This window comes from Castor canadensis, chromosome 3 (assembly GCF_047511655.1).
Source record: "Castor canadensis chromosome 3, mCasCan1.hap1v2, whole genome shotgun sequence".
Lineage (NCBI taxonomy): Eukaryota > Metazoa > Chordata > Mammalia > Rodentia > Castoridae > Castor > Castor canadensis.
In genome coordinates, this window is record NC_133388.1 from 30469370 (window position 1) to 30491076 (window position 21707).

General features: G+C 42.7%; 1 protein-coding gene across 1 annotated transcript in view; it reads right to left on the bottom strand.

Annotated features, from left to right (window-relative positions):
- The window catches only part of Lrrc74a (leucine rich repeat containing 74A), a 41652-nt gene extending 20396 nt beyond the window's left edge, over positions 1 to 21256 (bottom strand). Inside the window, exons 1-3 of the mRNA XM_074067484.1 lie at positions 20034 to 21256; positions 5228 to 5356; positions 2342 to 2514 (exon numbers count right to left, since the gene is read on the bottom strand). Coding sequence (XP_073923585.1) covers positions 2342 to 2514; positions 5228 to 5356; positions 20034 to 20088 — 357 coding nt within the window. The 5' untranslated portion in view covers positions 20089 to 21256. The remainder of the gene's footprint in view (positions 1 to 2341; positions 2515 to 5227; positions 5357 to 20033) is intronic.
- Positions 21257 to 21707: the final 451 nt, after the last annotated feature.

Here is a 21707-nt window from a genome sequence, read left to right on the forward strand (position 1 = left end):
GAGATAAGTTTTAACAAGTGAACTTAAACATGAAGATGCTTGCAAGGAGGTCCTCTGAAGTGTTGGCTTTCCCGGGTGTTTTTCCTTCAGTTTGACCTTGTTTTACTGATATTCTTTTAATAAGGCTGCTTGGAAGGAGTTGGACTTAGAGATTAAAGAAATATCTAAATTTAAGCTAGTCTGCGTTCCCTCTGGGAGCAAGACAAGAGGCAACAACTAGCATTGCATAATGAAGGACTGGGGTTAGCTCTAACCAGAACTTTTATTCTTCCCTTCTCCACCTTGCTCCCAGTACAAGCAGGTACAGAGAACAGACACAGGTTTGGATTCAAGCATTCTCAAAGCCCACCAAGCAGTGAGAGAAGCATTAGGTGGTAAGGAGCCTGTTTCTCCCTCCAAGAAAAAAGAAAAGGTGATAGTTGGAGTGATTCAAACGTGGGATGGGTCACCCAGGGGCAGGGTGGAATGACTTCTGGTCTCAGCTCTCTGGAGTGGGCAAACTCAGTTTTGCTCAAAAGCAAGAGAGATGGCCCAGTGCCTCCCAGTCTGGGTGTTGCTTATCAGCATCTAGACACCTAGGTTATCACCACTTCCAGATTCATGCTGGGGACAGCCCTTCGTAGGGGGAAGCAGGAGGTCCACACATCAAACCATCTCCATTCATTACACATGGGCCAGCATCTACTTGTCACTCTGTGCTGACTGCTAGGGAAACAAAGAGGACATAGAGAACATCCCTACTCTCAAGTCCCCCTCACCCCAAGTGCAAGGGCACAGTGAGGAAAGCACCCGAGGTTGAACTATGATTCCCACTATCGGGGTCCTTTGCAATAAGCCAGCAAGACACAAATCTGTGAAAAGCTAAACAGTACAACAGCAAACAGAAGTTCAGTACACCGAATGTCACAATGATGAATTGTCAAGTGAATGATACAGAGAATCAGAGAATTAACTTCCCTCCCCAAACAGAAACTGCTGTCACTAAGACAGTGTCCAAAGTCTTGAGAGGATTTCACTGTTCCCACGAAGCCCATGAGGTAATGGTGTATTCCTAACACTTCATCAATCACCCTTTCAGCCCTCAATAAGCTCCTAGATGGCTTTGTTTCCTTTCTGCTCTTTTCTCTCAAAAAACAGTACAACGTCACATTTCCTGTAACTTCTTAATGGGCACATGCTAAATACAAATGCTGTTATTTTTTCAAAAGCGAGTAAGCATGTGGGGGCAGGGCATGGGGCAAAATAAACCATGCATTCCAGAAAGATGTCCAGTGCCAGCTAGAGACTTGGCATTTCAAATGAACAGTGCCCATCGTAAGTCTTGTGGAGTTTACATTCTGACATTGATTACGTTCTGACATTGGTTATGTTCTGACATTGATTACGTTCCGGCAATAAATAAGGATGGGTATTGCAAAGTTTTTGGGAATTGCCTTGTGTTTCGTAACTGGATAGACATCAAAGCACAGAGTTACCCTCCTCACTCATGGTCTTCTTAGACATCATCACTGAGCCCAGCTGACCCCTTCTTCCTGGCACTCATCTTTCCTGTCACTAACTAGCTTCTCCTACCTTTCCATCACTTGTTTCCTATTGAGCTCACTGGCTTGTTTTTTTTTTTTTCTTTTCCTTCTTTCTGGTCCTTTATAAGCAATATGCTTTAAGAATTCTTTCTCAGTCCTTTTTGTTTTCCTGTTCTATCTACAGACAATTTAAGTATTAATTTTTAAAAATCACCTCAAAAGAACATCTACCTCTTCACCTAACTGAGCTTTCTTCCAAATTGAATTCTCTCTTTGCCTTCCTAAGAGAATAGACAGTGTTGCACTCACATACAATTGTCAGATTCTTTGTAATGAGAGCCAGTGTTGTATGCAATCAATTATAATATATAAATCTATGACAAATTCAAGGTCAAGTCCTTGTTTGGTCATGCCAAGCAAAGAGATAACATTGTTCCTGTGGAAAAACATGATTGGCTCTACAGTGTATTCTTTCAAAATTACAACATTGCAAAAGGTAGCTATTGAGTGGAGGTTTTCTATAGGAAAGGTGAGGTTTGGAATGGAGACCTGGGTCTGCATTTTGTATTGTGCTCTTGAGTTTGCTCGAGCCCAATACCAGCCCAGCCATTTTTCTGGGGCCCAAGTGTGGGTGCCATTTCCTGAAAAGGAAAGAACACAGACTTCAAGGTATAGGGCTCCAGCAGTTAAGCAAGGCTCAGGGAAGTGGGCATAAAAGTTGCTCTTTTGGCTCCAAAGGAGGAGCCCTCTGAAGGGCCTGCTATCTTGATGACCATCTACCTCCACCAGGTTCCATGTCCCCACCCCAGCATGCTTACCACCAGGGCTATAGCGATGGCCTTGGTGCCCTTGGGGCCCAGCCCATGGTGGTTGAGGTTCATGCAGGACTCCTCCATGTTCCGGATGAAGTAGGAGGCAGGCACTACGCCCACCACTTTGCAGGCCTCCAGGTACAGCTCCCTTTGGCCAGTGGTGAAGAACTTCTCTGTATCTGCAGAGAAAGAACGTAAAGCAGGGTTATTCTTCCTTCTTCCACCTTTGCATTATCTTCCCTCTAGCCCCCCCACCCAGGTGACGTTCTTTTTTATTTTTTTTCTTTTGCTGTACTGAAGTTTGAACTCAGGGCCTTGTGCTTGCTAGGCAGATGCTCTATCTCTTGAGCCATGGCCTCCTTTTTGAGACTGGGCTCCCCACTACCAGAGATCTGTCCCCATGGGTATGTGTCTAGAAGCCAACTCCAATTCCAAAGTCAGCCCAAAATGGACATCTCCCTTTTGGTGAGAAAGGAGGCTCTGGGGTTTTAGGACCCAGGCCTTCCTAGGAGAGAGGATCAGTGTACCCTCACCCGACCACTGGGCTAACATCCAATGAATGACTGCTCACTGGGGATATCTATATCTATATTTATATCTATATAGGCCCAGCCCCCCTGGCCACCTTGGAACAGCCCTGAAAGGTGGAAACAGTAGGCACAGAACTGGTGACTTTTGATGGTTGAGGGAGTGTTTTAGTTTCTCTACCACCATTAAAATATGAGCTATGAATAAAACTTTGACAAAGAGTTAGAGATGTACCAACTAAAAAAAAAAAAAGAAAAAAGGTCCAAGTCAGACAGAGGGGCAACTCAAGATGCCAAACTGTCACAAGACAGGTTAGAAGCAAGCAAACTTGCACTGACTTTCCCACACACCATCCCTGCTTCCCCAGGACAGATGTAGCCCCATTACATATCTGAACAGTGTTAAAACCAACTAACAGAAGAGGGGACTCCATCTCCCCATCCCAACCCTTGGGCCCTTTATTCTTTGGGCAAGCCTGCCCATGGTCAAGGAAGCATTGACCTTCCTTCGATTCTGGGGACCCTGTAACTGGGTCCTTACTAGGCAAGTCTACTCAGTAGCAGGGCCTACTGTGGCCAGCTGGCATCTATGTTTCGTTCAGATCTGTTTTTCCTTCAGAGTCCAGGGCCTTTGGCCAACTCACCCAAGCATTTCTAGGAAAGACAATGGAACTTTGTTGGGGACAGGACAACCCCACAGGGAAGCTGACTTTGCAGAAACACCTACAAGCTGGCCCTCTCTTTAGAATGGTTGTGCAGGACTTCTCAGTCTCTGCTGTATTGACAGTTTGAGTTGGATCCTTCTCTGTTCTGAGGGCTGTCCTGTGCCTTGTACGATATTTAGTAGGGTTCCCCTGCCTGTGCCCACCGCAAGCCAGTAAAATTCACCACCCCCTAGCTTGCCACATGTCCCCTTGGATGCACAGCCAGCTTTGGGTGAGAACTGCTGTTGTACAGGAAATAGCCCAAGTAAACCCTGCTTCTATCTCCTTCCTTCTGGACCCCCAACTAGCTTGCTCCTCTCACCAGAAAGCCCTTCTTGCCCCATTTCCAGCAGCTTAGCTCCAGCAACAGACATACCAGGAGCCTGGAGAGTTTTGGATAATAAATTTAGCCATTAGCAGTTCCTGTTGGCCAGAGAAGGGAAGGTAATTTTGTCCTTGGGACTAATTCTGCTCTGACCCTTGCTGCTGACACTTTGTAGCTATACTCACTGTGGTTATATTTTAGAGGAAGCTATGTTTTAGATGCAACAATGTTATCTCTTGCTGGGGAGGACCAAGGGACAAGAGGGAATGAGATCCAAGCAGGAGCCTTGGGCAAAACATCCAGCTCTTTGTCACCTCCTCTAACCAGGTAAAATCAGGTGTTGACAGCAGTAGTAGTGATAAGAAGTCAAAGGGAGCAACAGATGTCTTGGGGGGAGGGAAGTTGGGAGGAGGGCTGTGTAGGAGTGGAAGTTGTATGTTGACTATGATGGGGAGGTTTTGTGAACCATGTAGATAAACGGCACAGTTTAATATGGTGGGAATTCTTTTTTTTTTTTTTTTTTGTGGTACTGGGGCTTGAGCACAAGTCAGTTTAGTTTTAATGGCAGTGCAGATTCCTCATCCATTTCTGTTGCCTTGTGAATCACTGCCTGCCATCCAGGTGTGAGAACACAGATGGGGAAGGATGACTTGGACTAGCTTCAGCGTGGCCCCATGAGATGTGACCAGTGTCATTCTCCCCTTGCTTCACAAATGTTCTTTTTTGGTTCTTCCCTCCTTGGGGCAACTGGAAGGAAAAAGAAGGAGGAGGTGTTTGCAAGAATAGAGCCTCTGCTTCAGCTCAGCCAGCTCTGCTGCTTAGATTTGTTGAGGGAAAACTTGGGGGCTCTCCGGGAGGGCAAACAAAAACTCCAAGGTGATCAGAAAGTCACCAGACTGCAAGATGGGCGACACAGACACTCCAGGGCTCTGAAATAGTGAATACTGAAGGCAAATCATTAGGGTGTGTCAAATGCAGCATAGCCATTGAGGGCTTGGCCAGCCCTAGAAAAGGTGGCCTTCTAGAAAAGGTGGATTTTAATGCCTACCTAGTGGGACTAAGGAAAGATCATCTGAGATGCCACATAGGGAAACATTTAAAGCTGAGAAGCTCTGTTTGTGTGTTGACTTGGCCTGCAACCTGGATGCTGTTCAGGAGGCAGGCATGGCACAGTGGTGGTTGTCGTCTCCAGCCAGCTGGGAAGAGGACATGATACAGAACTGGAGCACAGCCTCTGCTGCATTCCCCCTGAAGGGTGGCTGGTTAGGTGGAACCAGCTTTCTCCAGCTTCCGTGGGAGCCAGCTAACCCCCTCACCCCCAAATGCTCGTGCTCACCTTCAATCTCCAGGTCCGTTTCTGAATCCTCCTGGGACGGTTTCTCTTTCTCATCAGTTGAGGGTGCTTCGGCCTCACAGTAGAACATGTCATCGCTGCTCTGAGGTGCCAAATCGGTGTCTGTCTCATCTGGAAGAAAAACCCATCTCCTTGGGTTCTGGGAATGAAACCTGCTGGTCTGTCGGGGGCAAGGGGGCACTTGCCACTGACTTCCCTTGGTCTTTGCTCCTCTCTGTTTCCCAGATCCGGGCTGCAGCTTTTGTCCCTGCAGCCCCTCTGTAGCAGCACTGCCAGGGTGACTCCATTCTATAAGCCCTCCGAGTCAACACAGTGCTACCTGGTGGCCTAATAGTTGGTGGGACAAAGGGACAAACTCCCTCTTGTGTTTGTCCTTCCCCATTCACTGTTGGGGTGTCTTGGTAGGCTCCATGCTCATAGTCTCCCTTTTTATTTCTTTGGGGAGTTTTTAGTGTCTGTTGTTACTTTCAGGTGAAAGGATGCAACCCAAGGCCTATGCTTCCTCATTATCAGACACAAATGATGCTGGGAAGGAGAAAGGGTTGGGCAGGTGGCAACTGGGGTCAAATGCAAAGTAAAAACGCACTAGGAACAGTTTCAGGGAGCAAGAGAAACAACTTGACATCTAAGAATTTGACCTAGCTTCTCCTCCTTCCAACCTAATGTCATTTCTATGACCAGGCAGAAGAGGCGTGAATGGCTTTCCTGGGTTGACATTGCTATGATTACACACGTGTCTTGGTTTGAGGAGATGCAGGTAGAAGGAGCAGAGCTTCCCTCACACTGGTCCCTACACTTGGTAGTGGTTTGGGACCAATGATCTGGGACCAGCAGCTTCCTGCAGGCCACACATAAATCTGGGCTGAATCTCCAACATCAGCATACTCAGTTTTGGGAAGCCATGCTGTCCTTCCCAGTGGTCTATGAGCATATGCCCGGCCTACTTTTGGGTAGGCTGAGCATCTGTGGCAGGAGTACACATTTTGACCACTCAGATTATAGGATGGACAGGCTCCTAATAGTTCCATGCAGGCCTGTGTCTTTCTTAGTCCTTACTAATTGATCTGGGTTCCCACATTTATTTCTCAACCTGTGAGACAAGATCTGTGTCACATGGGGCATGAATGGTAGTGGCCTGCCGATCAGAAGACACAGAACAGCTGAAATGCCAAACTCTTGCTGAGTACCTTGAGAAAACTGAAGGATTTCTGAGTCTCAATTTCCTAATCAGTCAAACAATTTTAGAATTCCATTCTCAACCAGTGAGATGCCACTAAATATTTAACAACTGGCTCTCCAGGAACACACACACACATATACACCACGATTTATAGTGTCAGCCAATTCACACGGTGTAAATACTCCCAACATGACTGATTTCTAATGACCAATGTGACATCAACCGGTCCACAAAATGTCAGTATGGGCCGGTTCCAGCGCAGCATCCAATTGTCTCACTGTTTGAACCCACGTTACTGTAACACATTATCCCAGTTCTCGAGGAAACCAGGCAGACAAGGAGCTTTGGGGTTCACGTGATCACTGGGTGCTATGTCCCACACACTGGGAGGACCTGTGTGGGATGCCTTTTCACCTTTTGTCGTGGACTCAAGAGGCTCGTCATCCTCCATGCTGTCAGGACTCACAGGAGGACTGGTGCCAGTTTCTTGTCACCTTGTGGCTGCTTCCCTAAGCAGCACTCCTGTCCATTCAACTGTGTCTCAAACTGTGTATGCAGCCCTGGTGTAGGCGGGACCCAGAGGAGCCTGCAGCTATCCTTCCATTCCAGCAAACCTGGGAGAAAATGGGTTTTGGTAGGAACTGGACATGCATGGGTTTGACCCAAACTCTGTCTGGGAGAGGTAGTTACCGCCCCAGCTCATCAGGGAGAGTGGTACAGCTCTATTCCCAGGAGTCCTGTCAAAAGGATGCCCATCCACCTGCGACTTTGTGACTTAGGAGCCCCTTTCATTTCATCTTCAACATTCCATGACCTCATGCAGTCATTGTGATCCATGTGGGTAGACCTGGCAACCGCAGGCCTCCCACCCTCTCCGTGGCGCTGATCTTTTCTCATATGTCCTCTGGGGCCAAGCCCAGGCTTGGCTGTGAGTGCTCAGGTTCTGTGGGGGGGCCTCTCAGTAGCAGTGTATTTCCCTCTGAGTCAGGACCAGACCCAAGGCCCTTAATCAGGTGACTGTGAAGAGCTGCCACCATGTTCTTCTCTCAAGGTGGCTGTGCTTCAGGTACGAAGTATTTCAGTGATGGGTGAAGCTGGTTCTCTTCCACCCAGCTCTTCTTCCTTTTCTCTTTCCTTGGGAGAGCATCCTCAACCTCGGAGCAATAGATCCAAAGCAAAGTACGACAAACATACGTTCTATCACTATGGTTTATTGTAGCCAAAGCATTGTTCAATCCAAACTACCGGGCTGCCTAACTTGAAACCACTCGACCATCATTTTCATGCCCTGTTGTTTTCACATGCCGTGGAGTTGAAATTCAGTTTGCTGTCAAGAGAATCTGGAGGCGTGTCTGTTCCTTCTTGATAAGCTTTCAGTGCATCAACGGTCAGGTCAGTGACTAGAGGGCTTGGAAATTCCTTTTTGTCACTCAGAAGAATGATGGAGAGCTAGAAATGTGTGTAGAAAAAACATAGAATCATTTCAAAAGAACTATGTAGCCAGGTGTGGTGGTGCATGCCTGTAATCCCAGCTATTCAGAAGGCGGAAGTAGGAAGATCTTGGTCGTAGGCCAGCTGGGCAAAAGCAGGAGACCCTATTTAAAAAAAAACTAAACTAAAAACTAAAAGCAAAAAGGATTCAGGGGTGTGCGGCTCACGTGGTATAGTGCTTGCCTAGCAAGTGTGATGTCCTGAGTTCAATTCCCAATACTCCCCCCTCCAAAAAAAAATGTACACCCGAGGTATTACTCCTTCAGGCATTCATGCTGAGAAATGCTTATTGAACATTACAAGGCACTTAAATTGGCACCATTGTGGGACAGGGATGCAGACACAATTAAGATAGGAATCTATCAAGGCACGTGTGATACAAGACAGAAATTCACAGGGTCACCCATAAGGTGACTATCCTGGGCAAATATTTTTTGGCAGAGCTCCTGTTCATAGAAATGACTTGGATCATCCCAAATTAGCATGGCAGCACCACTGTGGTTCCCAATCTTAGTGTGGCTCCTTGAAAGTAATACCAAGGTGGCTAGGGTTGTACTCAGCTCCTGGGATGATCAGGAAGACCAAGTCCCAGGGATCCTCTCCCTTTGATTGGCCCCACACCAGTGTAGAGGAGAAGACAGAACATTGAGGGGGACGAGGAGCCCTGGAGTATGGGGTCCTGGTTTAGGAACTCCACAGGTATTGAAGGGTGAGTTAGAGACTTCAGAGGATGGTACTTCAGTGACCAGAAGCACTGTTGGCTTGGGTTAAGGGCAGCACTGAAAATGGGAAAGGGTCATGGGGGAGTAACTGTAGGGCCTCGTGTGTGAGACAAGCTCTTTACCACTGAGCTACAGCCCTGGCTCTGAAGCATAGCTCTTTTAAAGTTAACCTCTCTATTTTGAAATAACTTTAGGTTGCAAGAGAGTTATAAATAACTAGGAAGTTCCCACATACTCTTCATAAGGTTTCCTTTCATGTGAACATCTCGTATAACTATAGAAAAATAATCAAAACAAAGAAATTAACATTATGCCATAAAAGGAACTATAGACTGTACTTGTATTTTACCATTAAGCTCCCCTTTTTACTCCAGGATCCATATTGTGCTATTTATTGTGGCTCTGTTAGCCTCTTCCAATCTGAGGCATTTCCTTAGTTTTTCTGTCTGTAATGACCTTCACACTTTTAAAAAGTACTGGTCTGAGCTGGTACTGGTGGCTCACTCCTGTAGTCCAAGCTACTCAGGAGACAGAGATCAGGAGGATCAAGGTTCAAGGTCAGCCTGAGCATATAATTTGGAAGATCCTATCTCAAAAATACACAGCACAAAAAAAAAGCTGGTGGAGTGGCTCAAGTGATAGAGTGCCTGCCTTAGCAGATGTGAGACCCTGAGTTCAAACCCCAGTACCACCACCAGGAAAAAAAAAAAGTAGTGGTCTCATTTTGTAGGATGATTCTCAATTTCGGGTTGTCTGGCTTTCGTTAGGATTACTGGGACAGGTCTCCAGAGTAGATGAGCCCTTCTCAGTGCATATCAGAGCATATGATGTCCAGGTGTGATATATTGATCCCTTGGTCAACATGGTGTCTGCTAGATTTTTCTACTGTAAAGTTACTGTTTTTCCCTTTGCAATTATTACATAATTTGGGGGAAACACTTTAAGGGTCTGTAAATACCTATTTCTACCTAAACTTCTTACCCACTAATTTTAGCATCCATCAGTGGATCATGACTCAATAATTACTGTGGTATTCTAAGGTGATTTCTAGATTCACAGACCTTGTGCATTTATTAATTAGAATTCTTCCGCAGGAGAGGGCTGTCTCTGACCCTTATTTTTTGCTCAAGTGTTTATGTAAGTAGGACTAGGATGCCCTCATTTATTTTGCTATTCAAATTCCAACTTTGGTCACCAGGAGCTCCTTCAGCTTGGTTCCTGGGACCTTTGAATCTCGATCTGGGAGCTGGTGTGCTTGTCACCATTGGGTTGTCCTTTCTTGTCTCCCTTGGTGACTAGAGTTTCCTAATGCATGTATGTAGGTAAAAACCCATCCAAAACATGCATCTCTACTTCTGTAGCCATCTGTCTGTATATGCATATTAAACAAAACCTGCACTGATACACATATACAACCCAGCACTGCAGGATTCCTTCATGCCTTCCTCTTTTCTTTCTCAGGGCAAGAAACCTCACTCTCATTTGCTAAAATATATTTATTCATCTCTAGAATATATACACATATATACAGAATATATTATGTCTATAATATATATATGTACACGTATGTTGGAAACAAATTTACCAGAGTGCAGTGTTCATCAGTGTGTGCACATGTATGTGTTGTTGAGCCTTATAGAATCCAAACAAAATGCCTCTTCTCCCAAAGTTATTTAGGTCAGCTCTTTCTTCATTTTCATTCCCTGTGTCTTATTTGATTCATTTATAAGACAGATTCCTTCGTCAGAGGCTTCACTCAATCCTGGTTGGTCTCATTTTAATTTACAATCAGTAATGTTCACTCTGAGGTATGCAGTTCTACAGGTTTTAGCAAATATGTAAGTCATGTACCCATTGCAGTTCTATTCAAGTGTCCTACCAGCCTAAAGCTCTGTCATCATCAGTAGCCCTCCTCCGGCCCTAGCCCCTGGCAACACTGTTCTATTTCCTATCCCTATAGTTTCTTCTTTTCTATGTAAGCCCAGGCTGGCCTTGGACTGGGATTCTGCTGCCTCAGCCTCCCAAATGCTGGGATCCCAGGCATGAACCGCCAACCCAAGCTTTATCTTTTCTATTTATTTATTTATTTTTATTCCTATGTGCATACAAGGCTTGGGTCATTTCTCCCCCGTGCCCCCACCCCCTCCCTTACCACCCATTCCACCCCCTCCCTCTCCCCCCACCCCCTCGATAGTTGCCCCCGGCGGCAACTATTTTGCCCTTATCTCTAATTTTGTTGTAGAGAGAGTATAAGCAATAATAGGAAGGAACAAGGGTTTTTGCTGGTTGAGATAAGGATAGCTATACAGGGAGTTGACTCACATTGATTTCCTGTGCGTGGGTGTTACCTTCTAGGTTAATTCTTTTTGATCTAACCTTTTCTCTAGTTCCTGGTCCCCTTTTCCTATTGGCCTCAGTTGCTTTTAAGGTATCTGCTTTAGTTTCTCTGCGTTGAGGGCAACAAATGCTATCTAGTTTTTTAGGTGTCTTACCTATCCTCACCCCTCCCTTGTGTGCTCTCGCTTTTATCATGTGCTCAAAGTCCAATCCCATTGTTGTGTTTGCCCTTGATCTAATGTCCACATATGAGGGAGAACATACGATTTTAGGTCTTTTGGGCCAGGCTAACCTCACTCAGAATGATGTTCTCCAATTCCATCCATTTACCAGTGAATGATAACATTTCGTTCTTCTTCATGGCTGCATAAAATTCCATTGTGTATAGATACCACATTTTCTTGATCCATTCGTCAGTAGTGGGGCATCTTGGCTGTTTCCATAACTTGGCTATTGTGAATAGTGCCACAATAAACATGGATGTGCAGGTGCCTCTGGAGCAACTTGTGTCACAGTCTTTTGGGTATATCCCCAAGAGTGGTATTGCTGGATCATATGGTAGATCAATGTTTAGCTTTTTAAGTAGCCTCCAAATTTTTTTCCAGAGTGGTTGTACTAGTTTACATTCCCACCAACAGTGTATGAGGGTTCTTTTTCCCCGCATCCTTGCCAACACCTGTTGTTGGTGGTGTTGCTAATGATGGCTATTCTAACAGGGGTGAGGTGGAATCTTAGTGTGGTTTTAATTTGCATTTCCTTTATTGCTAGAGATGGTGAGCATTTTTTCATGTGTTTTTTGGCCATTTGAATTTCTTCTTTTGAGAAAGTTCTGTTTAGTTCACTTGCCCATTTCTTTATTGGTTCATAAATTTTAGGAGAATTTAGTTTTTTATGTTTCCTATATATTCTGCTTATCAGTCCTTTGTCTGATGATATTTTCTCCCACTCTGTGGGTGTTCTCTTCAGTTTAGAGACCATTTCTTTTGTTGAGCAGAAGCTTTTTAGTTTTATGAAGTCCCATTTATCTATGCTCTCTCTTAGTTGCTGTGCTGCTGGGGTTCCATTGAGAAAGTTCTTACCTATACCTACTAACTCCAGAGTATATCCTACGCTTTCCTGTATGAACTTTAGAGTTTGGGGTCTTATATTAAGATCTTTGATCCATTTTCAGTTAATATTGGTATAGGGTGATATACATGGATCTAGTTTCAGTTTTTTGCAGACTGCTAACCAGTTTTCCCAGCAGTTTTTGTTGAAGAGGCTGCTATTTCTCCATCATATATTTTTAGCGCCTTTGTCAAAGACAAGTTGGTTATAGTTGTGTGGCTTCATATCTGGATCCTCTATTCTGTTCCACTGGTCTTCCTGTGTTTTTGTGCCAGTACCATGCTGTTTCTATTGTTATTGCTTTGTAATATAGTTTGAAGTCAGGTATCGTGATACCTCCAGCATTGTCCTTTTGACTGAATACTCAGTCAAATAGCCTTGACTATTCATGGCCTCTTGTGTTTCCATATAAATTTAATGGTAGATTTTTCGATGTCTTTAATGAATGTCATTGGAATTTTGATGGGGATTGCATTAAACATATAGATTACTTTTGGGAGTATAGACATTTTTACTATGTTGATTTACCAATCCATGAGCATGGGAGATCTCTCCACTTTCTATAGTCTTCCTCAATCTCTTTCTTCAGAAGTTTATAGTTTTCCTTGTAGAGGTCGTTCACATCCTTTGTTAGGTTTGCACCTAGGTATTTGATTTTTTTTGAGGCTATTGTAAATGGAATTGTTTTCATATATTGTTTCTTAGTTTGTTCATTATTAGTGTATAGAAATGCTAATGATTTTTCTATGTTGATTTTATATCCTGCTACCTTGCTATAGCTATTGATGGTATCTAGGAGAATTGAGTAGTTTTTTGGGTCTTTAAGGTATAGGATCATGTCATCTGCAAATAGGGATATTTTGACAGTTTCTTTACCTATTTGTATTCCTTTTATTCCTTCTTCTTGATTAATTGCTCTGGCTAGGAATTCCAGTACTATGTTGAATAGGAGTGGAGATAGTGGGCATCCTTGTCTAGTTCCTGATTTTAGAGGGAATGGTTTCAGTTTTTCTCCGTGAAGTATAATGCTGGCTGTAGGTTTGTCATATATAGCTTTTATAATGTTGAGGTACTTTCCTTCTAATTCCTAGTTTTCTTAGAGCTTTTATCATGAAATGGTGTTGGATCTTATCAAAGGCTTTTTCTGCATCTATTGAGATGATCAAGTGGTTTTTGTCTTTGCTTCTGTTAATGTGGTTTATTACGTTTATTGATTTTCATATGTTGAACCACCCTGCATTCCTGGGATGAAGCCTACTTGGTTGTGGTGAATGATCTTTTTGATGTGTTGTTGAATTCGGTTTGCCATTATTTTATTGAGGATTTTTGCATCAATGTTCATTAAGGAGATTGGCCTATAGTTCTCCTTTTTGGAGGTGTCTTTGCCTGGTTTGGGGATGTGTAATACTGGCTTCATAAAATGTGTTAGGCAGTTTTCCTTCCCTTTCTATTTCGTGGAACAGTTTAAGGAGGGTTGGTATTAGTTCTTCTTTAAAGGTCTGATAGAATTCAGCAGAGAATCCATCAGGTCCTGGACTTTTCTTTTTGGAGAGACTCTTGATTGCTGCTTCAATTTCATTTTGTGTTATAGATCTATTCAGGTGATTAATATCCTCTTGGTTCAGTTTTGGATGATCATATATATCTAGAAATCTGTCCATTTCTTTAAGATTTTCAAATTTATTTGAATATAGGTTCTCAAAGTAGTCTCTGATGATTTCCTGGACTTCCATGGTGTTTGTTGTTAACTCCTCTTTTGCATTCCTGATTCTATTAATTTGGGTTTTTTTCTCTCCTCATTTTAGTCAGGTTTGCCAGGGGTCTGTGGATCTTGTTTATTTTTTCAAAGAACCAACTTTTTGTTTCATTGATTCTTTGTATGGTTTTTTTTAGTTTCTATTTCGTTAATTTCAGCACTTATTTTTATTATTTCTCTCCTATTTGTTTTGGGATTTGCTTGTTCTTGTTTTTCTAGGAGTTTGAGATGTATCATTATGTCATTGATTTGGGATCTTTCAGTCTTTTTAATATATACACTCATGGCTATAAACTTTTCTCTCACGACTGCCTTTGCTGTATCTCATAGGTTCCGGTAGGTTGTGTTTTCATTTTCATTGACTTCCAGGAACTTTTTAATTTCCTCTTTTATTTCATCAATGACCCATTGTTCATTAAATAATGAGTTATCCAGTTTCCAGATGTCTGCATGTTTTTTCTCTTTACTTTTGTTGTTGAGTTCTAGTTTTATTGCATTGTGATCAGATAGAATGCATGGTATGATTTCTATTTTCTTATATTTGCTGAAGCTTTCTTTGTACCCTAGGATATGATCTATTTTGGAGAAGGTTCCATGGGCTGCTGAGAAGAATGTATATTGTGTAGAAGTTGGATGAAATGTTCTGTAGACATCAAGTGGGTCCATTTGATCTATGGTATATTTTAGATTTAGGATTTATTTATTGATTTTTTTGTTTGGATGACCTATCTATTGATGATAATGTGGTGTTGAAGTCTCCCACAACCACTGTGTTGGAGTTAATATATGCTTTTAGGTCCTTCAGGGTATGTTTGATGAAATTGGGTGCATTGACATTGGGTGCATATAGGTTGATAATTGTTATTTCCTTTTGGTCTATTTCCCCTTTTATTAGTATGGAATGTCCTTCTTTATCTTGTTTGATCAATGTAGGTTTGAAGTCTATTTTGTCAGAGATAAGTATTGCTACTCCTGCCTGTTTTCGGGGGCCACTGGCTTGGTAAATCTTCTTCCAGCCTTTCATACTAAGCCTATGCTTATTTCTGTCAGTGAGATGGGTCTCCTGTAAGCAACAAATTGTTGGATCTTTCTTTTTAATCCATTTCATCAAACGGTGCCTTTTGATGGGGGAATTAAGTCCATTAAGTGTTAGTACTGATAGGTATGTGGTGATTCCTGTCATTTAGTTGTCTTAGTTGTTTGAAGGTTTGATTGTGTGTACCTAAGCTGAGGTTACTCTCTACTTTCTAGCTTTTTCTTTTCCTGTAGTTTGGTGCTGCCTGCCCTTTCATGGTTATGTTGGGTTTCACTTTCTGTGTGCAGAATCCCTTGCAGAATCTTTTGTAGTGGTGGCTTTGTGGTCACATATTGTTTTAGTTTTCTGCTTTTCATGGAAGACTTTTATTGCTCCATCTATTCTGAATGATAGTTTTGCTGGGTACAGTATCCTGGGGTTGAAGTTATTTTCATTCAGTGTCCTGAAGATCTCTCCAAAAGCTCTTCTTGCTTTTAATGTTTCTGTTGAGAAGTCTGCTGTGATTTTGATGGGTTACCTTTGTATGTTACTTGTTTTTTCTCTCTTACAGCCTTCAATATTCTTTTCCTATTTTCTGTACTTGTTGTTTTAATGATGATATGTCGTGGGGTAGTTCTATTTTCATCTGGTCTGTTTGGTGTTTTGGAGGCCTCTTGCATTTGTATGGGAATAGATTTCTCTAGATTTGGGAAATTTTCTGTTATTATTTTGTTGAATATATTACACATTCCCTTTGCTTGCACCTCTTCTCCTTCTTCAATGCCCATGATTCTCAGGTTTGGTCTTTTGATGGAGTCAGTGAGTTCTTGCATTTTCTTTTCACAGGTCTTTGAGTTGTTTAACTAATAGTTCTTCAGTTTTTCCTTTAATTACCATTTCATCTTCGAGTTCTGAGATCTGTCTTCTATTTGTTCTATTCTGCTGGATTGGCCTTCCATTTTGTCTTGCAATTCTGTTTCGTTCTTTTTTCTGAGGTTTTCCATATCCTGAGTCCCTTCCTCTTTACTGTTGTCTATTTTTGTCCTGAGTTCATTTACCTCTTTATTAATCATATTCTTGTTTCATTTTGGTGTTTATACAGTGCTTCTATGGTTTCTTTTATTTCTTCTTGTGCTTTTAAAAATTCTCTATTTTTGTTGTCTTGGAATTTCTTGAGTGTCTCCTGTACATTTTGGTTGACCATATCCAGTATCATTTCTATAAAATTCTCATTGATTACCTGTAGTATTTCTTCTTTTAGATTGTTCTTGTGGGCTTCATTGGGCTCTTTGGCATAGTTTATCTTCATTTTGTTAGAGTCTGGATCTGAGTATCTGTTTTCTTCATTCCCCTCTGTTTCCTGTACTAATTTTTTGCTGTGGGGAAACTGGTTTCCCTGTTTTTTCTGTCTTCCTGTCATTGCCCTTGGTGTTGTTATTGTCCCTGTACTGTGTGCAAAAAATAAGTATTTTCTAGTTTGTAATAATAACTATGGTGATATTTAGAATGGAAGGGTAAGAGGAGATGGAAAGCAAAGTAGTTAAAGAAAAAGGGAAGAACAAATGAACAAGTAGAAAAAACCAAACCAAACAAACAACAAAAAAATTTCAAAGATATAAACAGGGAGAGATAGTGTACTAATCAACAGTAAGCTGAACAGGCATTAGAGAGACAGAAAGAGGATTGAAAATAAAGAATAAAAAAAATAAATGAATGAAAAAAAGAAAAAAAAAATCTCCAAGTTCAAATACAATAAAGATTCAGTCGTAATAATTTTGGTGTTTGTCCCTCAGCCTCCAATCTTGGAGATGGTGTCTCAGGAGTAGTTCTATCGTTGTCTCATCAAAGGGGAACAAAAACTTAAAAAAAAAAAAAAAAAAAAGCACAAAGCAAAAAAAAAAAAAAAAAAAACCCCACAAAGTGTCCCAAGTTCAAATGCAATACAGTTTCAGTAAGTTTTTCAGCAAGCAGGTGTAGTTCGGTTGTTTTCTCATCAAAGGTAGGGAGAGAGAAAAAAAAGTCTGGAGACAGTTCTGCGGCTGTGGCTCACCCGCCCGCTGCTATCAGCCAGCTGTTGCTGGAGGTGTTATTTATGCAGATCTTTAGGGTGAGCTTAGCACTCACCTGGCCCTGCAGGATTTGTTTACTCAGAGTTCTCCTGTGCACGAGCCTCTGCTACAAGCTTTCCCCTTTCCAAGCACACTGGGAAAGGTGACACTGCACCCGCTTTCTCAGGCCTGCGTGTTTATTTACAGCTCATGTGGGAAGTGGGTCTTCCCCCCTCTCCTGTGCAGTTTTCCTCCCACCGCTGCTTTTACAAGCTTTTCCACTCCTGGTTGCTGGATGTGTGCCTTCCTCTCCTGCCTTCTCCAGCTGGCTTCTTGTGAGGGATTTCCCCTCCCCCCCCTTTGGTGCTCAGGGCACCCCACCCTCTTTGCTATGCATCTTTTTTGTTGTTATTGCTTAATATTCAGTTTCTCTTTTTTCCCTGGGTGGGGGTCGGTCTGTCCAGGGGGCTATGCTGATCTGGCCCAGGGTTGTCTGTGGGAGTACTGCGTACCGCTTAGCTCACCTTGTGGTCCGTGTCTTCCCAAGCCATCTGAGCGCTGGCATCTGGCGGTGGCATGGGAGCCCTCCTGGTTTCTCCCTTTAACATGAAGTGGAGATGCTCTGCGCAGGCCGGAGGTGTGGAGGGGTCAAAGTTTTGCCTCTTCTGGGTGGTTTTTCCTGTAAGGTGTATCTCCAGCATCTCTCCAAGATTTTACTTTAGGAAGCACGCTTTCTGCTTCCTCCCTCTAGCTGCCATCTTGGAATTTCTCCAGGAGAAACTTATTTACCTCTTTCTTTGTATTGCTCTCGCCCTCTCCCGGCCTTGCCAGCATCTCTCCTCGCTTCATCTTTTCTTGAACATATAAAAGAAATCACACCATGTGTATTTTTTGGGGATGGCTTCTTTCACTTTTACTGAAACACATATAAGGCTTATCCATGTTGTGGCATGAAGCAATAGTTTTTTCCTTGTGAATAAAGAATAGAATAAAGGGGTCACAATACTCACAGGTTTCTGCATAAACATAGCTTCCATTTCTCTTGAGTAAACACATAGCAGTAGGATTGCTGGGTCATATGACAGTGGAGATTTAACCTTACAAGAAATTGTCAAGTGCTTTCCTGTTTTGAATTCCCACCAAGAATCACAAGTACTGGTTGCTCCACATTCTGGCCAAAACTTAGTATTGCCAGTGTCTGTTTTTGTTTTGCCAGTCTAGTGAATGTATAGTATATTTCATATTTTAATTTGCATTTCCTTCATCACTAATGATGCCAAGCATCTTTCATATGCTTGTTTTTTCTGGGGCAGGGTTTGAACTCAGAGACTCACACACACTTGCTAGGCAGTTACTCTACCACTTGAGCCACTCTGCCAGCCCTCACATGCTTGTTTGCCATTCATATATCTTCTTTGTTGTTCACTCAGATCTTTTGCCTATTTCAAATTGGGTTGTTTACTTTCTCATTGAGGAGTTTTTGAGAATTTTTGATATATTCTGGTTATAAGTCCTTTGCCATAAATATGATTTGAAAATATTTTCTCTCAGTCTGGGGATTGTCTTATTCTCTTTCACTGAGTAAAAATGTTAATTTTAATAAAGTCAAAATTTGTCAAAATTATTAAACATTATCACTTTTCATGTGGGATCATGTTTTTGGTATCGTATTAAAGACTCTTTGCTTAACCCAAGCTTGTGTAGATTTTTCTCCTGAAAGTTTTATAGTTTTATAGTTTTTATAGGGTAGCAAGTCAAAGAAAAGACATCAGTGAGGTTGGGGTGAACATTGATAAATCTCCAAGGAATACGTGAAAGAATGCATCAATCAGACCAATTTGGTACATTCTGGGAATATCTAGCCACAAATCCTAAGATCCTGAAGGAAACACCAAGCTCAGAGAAACCAAGTTTTTAGGTGTAGGGGAGGGAGGGCTTAGATATCTTAAGAATTGAAGATGTGTAATTTTTCAGCCTCCCTGTTGGAGAGGCTGTCTGAGTTCTCTAGACTTGTGTAGGTTCAAAATAGAAGCCACGAATTCCTTGTAGCTATTCAGAACTTGAAATATAGCTAGTCCAAATGAGTTGTGATGTATAAGTAAAACACACATTGGATATCAAAGACTGAGTCCTAAAAAAAAAAAGAAGGTACAACATTTCATTTAAAAATGTTGATTCCTGCTGGGTGCTGGTGGCTCACACCTATAATCCTAGCTACTCAGGAGGCAGGTTATCAGGAGGATTATGATTTAAAAGCCAGCCCAGGCAAATAGCTTGTGAGATCCTATCTCAAAAATACCCATCACAACAGAAGAGCTGGCAGAGTGACTCAAGTGGTAGAGTGCCTGCCTAGCAAGTGTGAGAGCCTGGATTCAAACCCCAGTACTGCAAAAATAAAATAAAAATATTGATTCCATATTAAAATGCTAAATTTTTGTATCTTGGGGGTTAAATTAAATATTATTAAAATTAATTTCACTCGCTTTGTTTACTTATTTATATAAATTTACTCTAAATTTTTTTTTTTTTGTGGTGCTGAGGATCAAACTCAGGCCCTTACACATGCTAGGCAAATGCTCTACAGCAAAGTACAACCCCGATCTCTCTATAAAATTTTAAATTATGTATGTGGTTTGTGTTATTTTCTTTTGGGCAGCATTGATCCAGGCTTTGGTCAGAAGCCTCTGAAATCCTGAAGAAAGCATTATGTCACCCCCTCCACACAAGTTGTATTTTTTTGGTGGCAGTGGGGTTTGAGCTCAGGGTCTCATGCTTGCTAGTTAGGTGCTCTCACTGCTTGAGTCAGCCTTCTCGCCCTCAGTCAACAAGTTGCTAAAGGCAGTCACCCTGTTGAATTTTCATATATACCTGCTATCATAAACATTATTTGAGCCCTCAAATATTCCTGCACACAAGAAATTCCCTGTTAAAAACCATTTTAAACCCCTCAAAGTATTACAAAACCTCCCACTCATCCCATTGGATGGGTTCGGCATCCTGAAACCATGCTGATGAGGAAGGCGGTGCTCATGTTTGCCAGCACTGTTCTCACAGCTGGGATGAACTGAAGGGCTCATCCTTATCTGGGATTATTTCTGACATGAAGCTGGAAACAGTGCACATGATACTTACAATTTTCCTTTGACAGGGAAAACTTGAGGCTGCCTTCCCCAGGGTGATACCACATTGCAGTGTAGAGGACAGTAGCTTTATCTCAGCCAGGAATTGTGGAAGAAGACTCTAGATTCACAGTGGCCAGAAGTGGATTTTGCTCGTTACAAAAATGTAATAGTCAACATTGAGACACACATGCTGAGGAAACTGAGGCCCCTAAAGAGTTAGGTAACTGAGAGGTTCAATAGGTAGGAAATGGCAGAGCCAGGATCTGAACTAAGAGGTCTAACTGCAGAACTTGAGATTCTCGTAATATGCTTCCACTTTCCAACATGGCTGACTATGTGTTATGAGACAAAAAGAAGGAAGCCTTGCTTCACTGGTCCTAGGAACAGCCTCTGAAAGAACATGGCATCAGGTGGTGTGTCATGCTGTGCCCCTTCATGTGCAGTGAGAGGCCCAGGTGAGGTGCCTTCAGCACTCATTCCCAAACTGTACCTCAAATTCTTATGAATGTCCAAGGGCCTCGTCCCAGACCTGTGAGCTCTAGGAGGGCCTAGAAATCTGTTAAAAAGTCAAGTGGAGAACCATTACTTCACAAATGATATTCATAGTCCTTGATTTTAAGATCTCGTTTGGAGCTTGGACTTCTGGGTACAAAATGGAAGGAAAGTACAAGGAGAGTTTACTTAGGTCACACAGTAGGAGCGGGCCTGACTTTGCGGCCACTTAGTTATTACCAACATTTGTGTGATGATTGCTAAGCGGTTTCCTGGCCTTCAGATTGCTAGAGCCTCTGATTCATCTCAGGCACAGGGATGAGCTCTGCTTTTCGAATCTTGCTGCCCCTGAAGCTAAAGGTAAATCGCTGAAGTCCACACTACTGACTCTCTTCTTCCTCCTCTTAGCCCTTCGGTGTTATGATGTACCCAGCTGGACCAGGATCTGGTGACTCCCCAGGGGGCTTCCCTGAACAACCAAGGCTTCAGGCACAAATTGGAAACTGCACTGCTCAGACGCTGGATACTCCAAGTGGGTGTATTGTATAGTCCGTCCTTCTTCATAGCATGGCTGGGGCAGAAGATTGAAGGTGGAATTTGGGGAAGAGAGATTCAAAGAGGTCTTTGGTTAGCACAGAATTAATGGAAGAACTTGCCTTCATTTAGTGATGCACCCTTTGTTCAGAACATTGGTACCTGTTTTTCCTTTCCTTTCCTTTTTCCTTTTCCTCTTTCCTTTCTTCTTTCCTTTCACATTCTTAGGGAAAAGAGAGGAGAGTCAATTTGGAACAGGCGGGAAAGGAGACAAAATCTTAGTGAAGCAAGGGAATACTCAATTTGTAATCTGAGCCTGGGAAGAGGCAGAAAGGGGGGAAATGAGGGCGAGCTCGCTCCCTTTCCCCTCTTGGCTGAAAAGAGCTAGTTACAGGAGTCAGGGTTAAGAGGCGCCTTAGAGAAAGCCCAGCCTTTCATATTACAGATGAGGAGGCTGAGGGGCAGAGAGGGCATATGGTGTTCCTAAGATAGACACCTAGTCAGAGGCAGGAGTGGCGATAAAATCTGGCCTCCGAGTGACACTAAGAGCCTCTACCGAGACACTTAATCTCCAACCCAGCGCCTGCAGGGCAGCGGAGAACCCACGGCCCGTTTCCATGGGAACCGTCTCCTTCCCGCCCCCAGCCTGAGCTTCCAA